General features: G+C 46.5%; 1 protein-coding gene across 2 annotated transcripts in view; it reads left to right on the top strand.

Annotated features, from left to right (window-relative positions):
- The window catches only part of aatkb (apoptosis-associated tyrosine kinase b), a 28,425-nt gene extending 20,138 nt beyond the window's left edge, over window positions 1-8,287 (top strand). Inside the window, exons 11-15 of one of the 2 annotated variants that reach the window (XM_057825992.1) lie at window positions 1,126-1,275; window positions 1,357-4,531; window positions 4,610-4,733; window positions 4,795-4,998; window positions 6,427-8,287. In XM_057825992.1, coding sequence (XP_057681975.1) covers window positions 1,126-1,275; window positions 1,357-4,531; window positions 4,610-4,733; window positions 4,795-4,998; window positions 6,427-6,455 — 3,682 coding nt within the window. In that variant the 3' untranslated portion in view covers window positions 6,456-8,287. The remainder of the gene's footprint in view (window positions 1-1,125; window positions 1,276-1,356; window positions 4,532-4,609; window positions 4,734-4,794; window positions 4,999-6,426) is intronic. The other variant, XM_057825993.1, reaches the window with a different exon arrangement.
- Window positions 8,288-9,889: the final 1,602 nt, after the last annotated feature.

A 9,889-nucleotide genomic window follows, 5' to 3' on the forward strand; every position in this document is an offset into this window, starting at 1 on the left:
TGCAGCAATTGTTAGGAAATGGAAAAGGCCAAACATGACTGATAATCTATCTCGGATTGGGGCTCCATGTAAAATCTCTCCTCGTGGGGCATCTCTCATGAGGGCTCAGCCTAGAACTACACGGCAGGAGCTGGTCAGTGATCTGAAGAGAGCTGGATGCACAGTTTCAAAGGCTACTGTCAGTAGGACACTACGGTGCAATGGTTTAAAATTGTGCATTGCTCAGAAGGTTCCCCTGGTTAAGCCAGAACAATTGAAGGCCCGTCTGAAGTTTGCCAGGGACCATCTGAATGATGCAGAGAGGTCAGAGGAGAAAGTCATGTGGTCAGATGAGACCAAGTGGTGAAAACTTTCCTAAGAACACCATCCACACTGTGAAGTATGGGGGTGGAAACCTTATGTTTTGGGGCTGCATTTCGGCAAAGACCACTGTACTGTATAAAGCAGAGGATGAATGGTAAAATTTATCCTCAGATTTTGAGCCACAACCTCCTTCCCTCAGTCAGAGGCTTGTAGATGTGTCGTGGCTGGATCCTCCAACATGACAATGATCCGAAGCACACAGCCAAGATGACCAAGGAGTGGCTGAGTAAAAAGCATATCAAGGTCCTGGAGTGGCATAACCAGTGTACAGACCTCAATCCAATAGAAAATCTTTGGATGGAGCTGAACTGACAGCCCCAAAACCTCACAGATCTAGAGAAGATTTGTTTAGAGGAATGGGCCAAAATCCCTGTTTCCATATGTGAAAACCTGGTGAAGAACTACAGAAAGCGTCTGACCTCTGTAATTGCAAACAAAGGCTTCTGCACTAAATATTAGCACTGATTCATACAAATACTTAAGAACCCCAGTAAATTACAAATTATTGAAAAAAATCATACAATGTGAGTTCCGGATTTTTTTTTAGATTGCATCTATATCATTTAGAATGCATCTATGATTAAAATTTCAGACCTTTAGCTATTTTCTAAGTGGGTGAACTTGCAAAATCACAAGGGGTGCAAATATTTCTGCTCCTCACAGTAAGGGGGTTCCCATCTTTCCTTGCTTTAATCCCAGTCAGTTGAGGATAACGATATGAGACTTAATTACAGCTGTACTTACTTCAACCTCTGGTGTCAGGTCTTTGGGAGTGACCGTTTGGGAGTTGCTAGAGCTGGGAAAGCAACCCTACAGCCATTACTCTGACCGGCAAGTTCTGTGCTACGCTGTGAAGGAGCAGCAGCTGCGACTGGGCAAGCCCACGCTCCAAGTCCCTCTGGCTGAACGCTGGTAAGATACACTCAAAAGTATTCCACAGATACATATCTTCTCCCAAAGTTTCAGTGATCACAATTCCTGGGTGGCTTTCAGGTATGAAGTCATGCAGTTCTGCTGGCTCCCGCCTGATCAGAGGCCTAACGCCGAAGAAGTGCACTTGCTGTTGAGCTACCTGTGCGCCAAAGGCGCCAGCGAAGCTGAGGAGGACTTTGAGAGGCGCTGGAACTCCATGCGCCCAAGTGCCGGACACAATGTCCATCGCTGTCCAAAAGCGACAACTCAAGAGCGGCCGTCGTCCACCGCCTCATCTTTTCCTCTCCTGCAGCAGTTCTCGCCCACCGAAGGCTACCACTCAGAACCCGGGGACGATGTTCTCACCATCACTGAAACCAGCCACGGCCTAAACTTTGAGTACAGATGGGAGCAGGCCAGGGCACAAGAGTCATACAGAGGCCCGGATTCCACAAGCGCCCTAAGTCAGGTCAACAATCACGAAGCTTTTTATCCACCAGTAGGCATTGTGGGAGGCTGCCCCCTGGAGAATCTGAACCACAGATTATCTCCCCCTTACTACCAGCCAAAACATCTGCACGCTCCAGGTGTTCTTCCTGTCTTCAGTGCCCACAGCCCATCGGTCAACAGCGAATTCTACATACGCATCGAAGAACCAGTGGACTGTAACATCGAACCTGACTACACCCTGTGCTCCTACAGTCCGGACTACCAGAGCAGCGGTAGCTTCCTTACTGGGAGCGCCGACTCGGGTGACTGCGCGGTCTGTCCATCACAAGCAAAGAACTGTGACACCTACTGGTCCGCCGATATCCACGACGTTGACATTTATGACTCCAACGACTCGAGTCCCGTAATATCCCCAACAATGGAGCCTCTTTTAGGACAGGTTTGTGACAATAACCCTCTACAACCCTGGGAGTCCAGTCACTATGTTTCCTACAAAGACCAAGATGGAGGTTACTATTATGAGCACTCCCCACCTGTGGACTTAGACCATTATCTTATGGGAGGCGAACTGGCCAGTGAGCATCTTCAAGAAAGTTGGGGGTCAAGGAGTCTTCGCCAGGCATTGGGCGAGCTGGAGAACCCAGTGGGGATACCCCCCTCCATTAATAGCCCATCTGAACAGGTGTATAGAGACTCATACCTTGACTTGGACACAAGTCACTCCTCCGTTATTGGTAAGACTATGACCGGGGGCTACTACGACATGATGGGTTGCCTGAGGAAGACCATGCCAAATCACAGCAGGCATGGCCATGTCAGCCTTAACATGGAGAAAGAGAGGGCCCTCTTCATGGGGCACGGGGAGAGCAATTCAGGAGAGGATGACGAGGAGGACATATTCATTGAGAAGCACACGTGCAACACTTGGCCTTCCAAACATCGTCACAGAAGTGACAGCCACCAAAGACGAGCCAGTCAAAGTTGCAGACAGGAAACGTACGCAGACTTTCACTACACCATGCCCAGCACAGATATTGAAGACTCCTGGTCAGAGGAGCTCGGCCTGCGATACCACAGCCTGCCCAAGGGTGTCAGCTACCTGGAACCCCGTCTGACAAAAGACAACGGCAGCCGCCTGAGTCGACTTCCCCACATGGTGTCCCCGGATCAATGTGACGCTTTAGTGTACTTGTGTCACCAGAGCGACGCTCATATGGTGCCAACGGTGGAGTGCTGTCGCTCACACTTTGTTGACCCTCTCTCTGGCTTGCTGGTGAATAACAACTACAGCTACAGCCACAACAAAGTCACGGACATCCCCGGCAGCGACGAGATGATCAACCTCTCTCCTGCGCCGGGAGGCCCGGTCGTGCCCAAACATGTTTCGATCAAACCCGACGTTGGCAGGGAATCCTACGTGGATCTCAGAGCAGAAGAAGCGATAAAGCGAGACACTGTCACTGAACATCCTCTCGCGACCAAACCCAACATGGAAGAAACGGCCCAAAGTCCTCCTCCGCCTGCAGACAACATGCACGTGATGGTGCTTCTCACGGATGCGCAAACAGAGACAAGTCAAGCGGGAGATAGCGGCCTGGACCATGGCGGCTCCAGCGTCAGTCTGACGGACATCCTCGACTGTAGTGACAACGAAGATGAGGACATCACCGACGACATCACCGATATCACGTCGGGGATTTTTGCCGACGATTCCGGGGAGCTGAACGCTTCTCCCGCCTTCAAGTCGCTTCAAAAACAGGGCGGGACGCCGGATTCCATCGAGTCTATAGATCTACCTTCTGTCGCCGGGTCTTGCGAGGGTTCCAGCCCAGCCTCGCGCCCTTCCTGTTCCCCTAAAGCCATGGATAGTGGCTATGACACAGAAAATAACGAGAGTCCCGAGTTTGTCCCAAAAGAACCTCATGAAGCCAAAGACCAAGCGGCGCCTCAGCCGTCCGGCCGCACCAGCCCGGAGGAGGACCATGGAGTCGGAACATCCTGTGAAGACCTGTCATTAAAGCCATGCGAACACACCTTCTCACCTCTGAGCCAGGATACGCCGTACAGAGACTCTGCCTACTTCTCCGACTACGAGAATGAACGGCAGATGAAAAACGAGCAGGAAGAACTACATAAGGCAGAAGATGGTTGTGAGACTGAAGATGAGGAAGTACTGAAAAACACCGAGACGACTCAGGGACTAGAACACGACTGTTTGCAAGAACCAAGTGGAACACATGAAGACTGCGAAGATGGTTCAACAGCAGAAGGTGGCCTGTACGAGTGGCCCTCTCAGGAGGAGAACTCGTCGCTTGACGATTGGGCAGCAGAGGTGGTGGGTGCCATGGAGGAGGCTCTCGATGCCCTGAACGGAGAGAATAAGTCCAGCGGCATGGCAGAAGAAGAGGCGCCAGTTAAAGAAAAATCATCTGGGCTAGATGTTTTACACATCTTACCCAAAGATGAAGTGGCCTTGCAGCACGCAGCCAATTCCAGAAGGTCATCTTCCTCTTCTCCGCCGCCTCCAGAAGGTTTTCCTCCGGACGGGGACGAGGCGGACAAAGAGGACGGTGAATCAGACGACAGCGACGACTCGGAGGAGGAGCCGCAAACATCTGGCGTCCGGGAGGAGGAAAGCGATGACGAGTTCCACCCGGTGCCCATCGTGGTGAGCGACGACAGCCACGCCCACACTTTGCGAGGCCTCCTCAAGGTTCCTGCTGATCTGAAGCTACACCAGGAACTGGAACGCAAGAAGAGGAACGTGTCCTTTTTTGATGACGTCACCGTCTATCTCTTCGATCAGGTGATGAATCATGCAGAAGCAGGGTCAGATTTAAGTCACTGATTTTGGCTTTTCTAACGTGAGACCTTTGCGTTCCAGGAGAGTCCAACCAAGGAGCTGACTGCACACGGATTCCCGCTGGCGGTAGAAGGTTCAGGCAGCAAATCTCCCGAGAGGGTCTGCGCGTCTGACGACTCCTCGGACGGAAACCTCTCCGAAGAGAGTGAGTCGGATGTTTCCGATTGTGAGCTTCTCCGTGTCATCAACAACTGTTCTCGTGTCAGGCGTGGGATTCGAGTGGGAGGATGACTTCCCTCTGCTTCCGCTGCCGACGTCCTCGACCGCCCCCGACTCGCCGACCCGCGCCACCTCGAAACCTCAGGAGATCAAGTCGGCCGGCCGTTTCTCACGCTTCACCGTGTCGCCCTCCAGCGCGTCCCGCTTCTCCATCACGCACATCTCCGACTCGGACGTCGACTCTGTTGGAGGTGAGAACACACGTCTACTTCTTGGTCTGAACTCGTTAACTGACATTAATGAACACGTGATCCAGATCTACTTTTAACATTGAGAACACTGTTCATTCTAACACCGTCATGCAACATGCTGTGAATGTACAGCAGGGCCGAGAACGAAAAGTGGTGGCAAAAGTGATCTCTGCCACATGGCAAAAAAAAATCAATTTTGCCACATGGCAAAAAAATGCCACATGGCAAAATGAATTTTGCAATATGGCAAAAAAAAGCCACTTGGCTAAATCAATTTTGCCACATGGCAAAAAAACACCACATGACAAAATCAATTATGCCACATAGCAAAAAAATGCTACATGGCAAAAAAATGCCACATGGCAAAATCAATTTTGCAACATGGCAAAAAAAGCCATTTGGCTAAATCAATGTTGCCACATGGCAAAAAAAAAAAGCAAAATGGCAAAATCCATTTTGCCACATGGCAAAAACATAAGCCAAATGGCAAAATTAATTTTGCCACATGGCAAAAAAATGGCACATGAAAAAAAAAATGCCACTTGGCAAAATCAATTTTGCCACATGGCACAAAAATGCCACATGACAAAATCAATTATGCCACATAGCAAAAAAATGCTACATGGCAAAAAAATGCCACATGGCAAAATCAATTTTGCAACATGGCAAAAAAAGCCATTTGGCTAAATCAATTTTGCCACATGGCAAAAAAAAAAAACAAAATGGCAAAATCCATTTTGCCACATGGCAAAAAAATGGCACATGGAAAAAAAAATGCCACTTGCCAAAATCAATTTTGCCACATGGCACAAAAATGCCACATGATAAAATCAATTTTGCCACATGGCAAAAAAATGCCACATGACAAAATCAATTATGCCACATAGCAAAAAAATGCCACATGGCAAAATCCATTTTGCCACATGGTAAAAAAAATGCCACATGGCAAAATCAATTTTGCAACATGGCAAAAAAAGCCACATGGCTAAATCAATTTTGCCACATGGCAAAAAAAGCAAAATGGCAAAATCCATTTTGCCACATGGCAAAAAAAGGCCACGTGGTAAAATCGATTTTGCCACATGGCAAAAAAATGCCAAATGACAAAATCAATTTTGCCAGATGGCGAAAAAACATGCCACATGGCAAAATCAATTTTGCCACATGGCAACAAAAAATGCCGCATGGCAAAATCAATTTTACCACATGGCAAAAAAATGCCACATGGCACAATCCATTTTGCCACGTGGAAAAAAAAATACCACATGACAAAATCCATTTTGCCACATGGCGAAAAAATGCCACATGGCAAAATCAATTTTGCCTTATGGCAAATAAATGCCACATAGCAAAACAAAAATGCCACATGGCCAAATCCACTTTGCCACATGGCTAATACCACTTTCGTTCTCGCTGTCTCTCCGGCAGGAAGCAGCGAGGACGGAGACAAGGACTGAAGGACGGACAAATCCGGAATACTTTTTTCCCCACTGGAGGAAACGCCCACTACATGAAGAACAACAATCTGTGAGGTTTTAAAAGGTCACATTACAGAGATTCACATGAAGAAATGAAGCAAGAACAAAACAGACATTTATAGATCAGCGTAACATGTGCATGTTTGAAAACAAGGACGCTTCTGCGACAACAACAACAGCTTTGACATTGGACCTGATATTGATGATCATTTTGTTTTACAATCAATTTTTGCTTCGAGTCTTTACAAAGAATATAGGAATATCATGAGAGGTGTTCCTACTATTTGATCAATACTTATGAAAGATACAATCCCAGGAACACCTCCCAATGTATGGTACATGAAAGGTTATGACTGCAGTATTATTATAAAGTTGGAAGAGTGGGGATGCTTTGCAAGGCAAAGCACTCCAAATATAATATTCATGTTTTTTCCGTCCACTTTTTCAACGGGCCGTAATGTCCCAAAAATGCATGCAACACAGGTTCTCATTCAATATTGGTTGCGCCAAAAACAGCTTTTGCTTTTGACAAAAAAATCCCCATTCATTTCCAAATACAAAATCATAAAGTTTCAAATTTTCAAAATGCTACCTGTCTGACATCACTCCTATTGATTTCAAAAGGTACAGGAAGTGACCCTGGAATGCCCCAAATTCAACAGGAAGTGACCCGTAAAAACCCCAAAAGCAACAAGAAATGACCCATAAACAGGAAGTGACCTAAAATCAACAGAAAGTGACCCGTGACTAACCCAAAACCAGCAGGTATTGACCCAAAAATCAACAGGAAGTGACCCGGAAATACCCCAAAAGCAGCAGGAAGTGACCAATAAACAGGAAGTGACCCACAAGTCCCTCAAAATCAACAAGGAAGTGACCCAAGATGTACAGTGGTATGAAAAAGTATCTGAACCTTTAGGAATTTATCACATTTCAACATAAAATCGCCATCAGATGTTATCTGAGCTTTGTCAAAATCACACAGATGAAAAAACATGGACTGTTTTAACTAAAACCACCCAAAAATTTCAAGGTGTTCATATTTTAATGAGGATATCATGCAAACAATGACCGAATGGGGAAAAATAAGTACAGTAGGTAAACCCTCTGCCTAAGGAGACAAAGATTTGAAGGCAGGTGTGTGCCCAATCACTGATGAGTGGTTTAAAGCTACCCTGCCCGCTATAAAACACACACCTGGTAAGAAATAGTGTTGTATCGGTCGCGAACGATTCGTTCTTTTTGAACGAATTGTTTTGGTGAACGAGACCGAACTAATCATCATCTGCACTGATTCGTTCTATGAAGGTGGTGCTTGTTCGCTGCGTGGGAGGGCGTTGAGCAAGCGGCAGCGTCTTCTGACATCGCACACGACCAATCAGACGCCAGCCTCGTCGCGGGCAGGGGAGGGACCGGAAACAGAATCAGGGCGTTTGTCACTCACGTCCACGTGTGGCCAATAAGCAGCCAGCGTGCAGGCAGGGGGGCAAGACTGAGTTTTGTCACTTCCCGTTCAGTGACTCGGTCCTCCGGTTCCTGACCTAGCTTGCTGCTAACTTGATTTTCCAGTAATGACTATGCGGTGAATGAATCAGAAAATGAAAGGAAATGACTTTGTCATATATTTGTTAACGTGGAGCCTATCAAATGCTGCTCAAACAGACAAAAACACCACACAAATCTAGCGAGCATTGTTTAGAGTAGTACTTTTCTCAACAAACTCGTGACTGCCTATGACGACATACTATCAAATTTACAGTAATTTAAAACACGGGTAGCTACGAGGCAAGCAAAAGCTGAGCTGCGGTCGCGTGACGGCAGTGAAGCGGGCAGAGAACTGTCACTATATGGAGGCTTCATGGCAGCGATATTTACCTCATATGTGCACAGAAAAAAATATTTAGTATGATCACCATAATACTGATTTGCAATGAAACTGTATATACATGTCAATTTTTTCCCGAGTGTTTTATTTATTTTTTTTTCGTGTCAGCGTGTCGGGTGTTGGTTGCTTTGACAAATTATGTCAATCCGTCCATCATGTGCTACTCAAGCGCCCAAAAAACAAAGCACGCGGACACGGGAGATGTCGCAATATGTCTACATTTTTCTTAACAGACTAATGAGAGTAGAAAGGCGACATCGTAAAGAGCAAACAATTATTTCTCGTCAGCATTTGACGATCTGAGATGCGGGGACGACAGGGGAGCTGACCGGATTATTTTATTTATTAATACCAGTGCAAAAATTCAACACGATCATCTTAATACTAAAAAACAAAAATACAACAGAGCGAGATGTAAATATGATGTGTTGGTCGTTCCATATTCAGAAATTAAACTTTCGATGTATTTTTATTTTCGTGACAGCAAACATGCTGTATATGTGATTGTATGTGTGATCAAGAACCTGCTAAAGAAAGTCCGTCCGCCCCCGCCCCCTACTCCCCTCACAAAAGGAAAATGTTTAACCGTGTCCTAAATCGAAATGCAAGCACGAGCCATGACTTTGAGCCCATAGAACTAGGACAGACGACGCGGAAGTTCTCCCTCGCTTTTGCAGCAGCAGGAGGGAGACGAGGCTGTCTGTGAAAGCAGAATGATACCGCCTGTCACTCATTTCTGAAACTACGACGAGTGGTCAATGTGGAAGAGAGGGAGGGACCAAGCAATGTCACTTCCCGTTCAGTTATACTGCGAAGCGGTCTTTGGTGATTCGTTCGGCAACGTCACTTCCCGTTCAGTAACCGAACGATTCGTTTGGGCGGGGAGGGAGATGAGGGGGGCGAACGATTCGTTGAACGATTTGTTTGAACGAATCTTTTTACTGAACGAACCGGAATGGATTCGTTTGCTCAAGTGAACGAGAAATCTCGTCACTAGTAAGAAAGAGATGTCTGAAAACCTGTGATAAAGGGTTGTTGATTTGTATAAAGCTGGAAAAAGATACAAACCATCTCTAAAAGTCTGGATGTTCATCAATCGACAGTCAGAGAAGTTGTCTACAAATGGAGAGAGTTTGGCACTGTTGGTTCTCTCCCAAGGAGTGGTTGCCCACCAAAGATGACACCAAGAGTTCAGAGCAGAATACTCATGTAAAAAAAGAACCCTAGAGTGTCTGCTAAAAACTTACAGAAATCACTGTCACAGTCCAATATCTATGTGCACACATCAACTATATGTAAAAGTATGGCCAAGAATGGTGTACATGGGAGAACTCCACGGAGGAAGCCACTGCTGTCAAAAAAAAACTTTGTTGCTCCTTTAATGTTCGCCAAAAGGCACTTGGACAGTTTTGGCAAAATATTTCGTGGCCCAATGAAACCAAAGTTGAATCGTTTGGGAGGAACACACAACGTCATGTGTGGAGGAAAAATGGAACAGCTCACAAAGATCAACACCTCATCCCCACTG

This window comes from Corythoichthys intestinalis, chromosome 21, assembly GCF_030265065.1.
Source record: "Corythoichthys intestinalis isolate RoL2023-P3 chromosome 21, ASM3026506v1, whole genome shotgun sequence".
NCBI lineage: Eukaryota > Metazoa > Chordata > Actinopteri > Syngnathiformes > Syngnathidae > Corythoichthys > Corythoichthys intestinalis.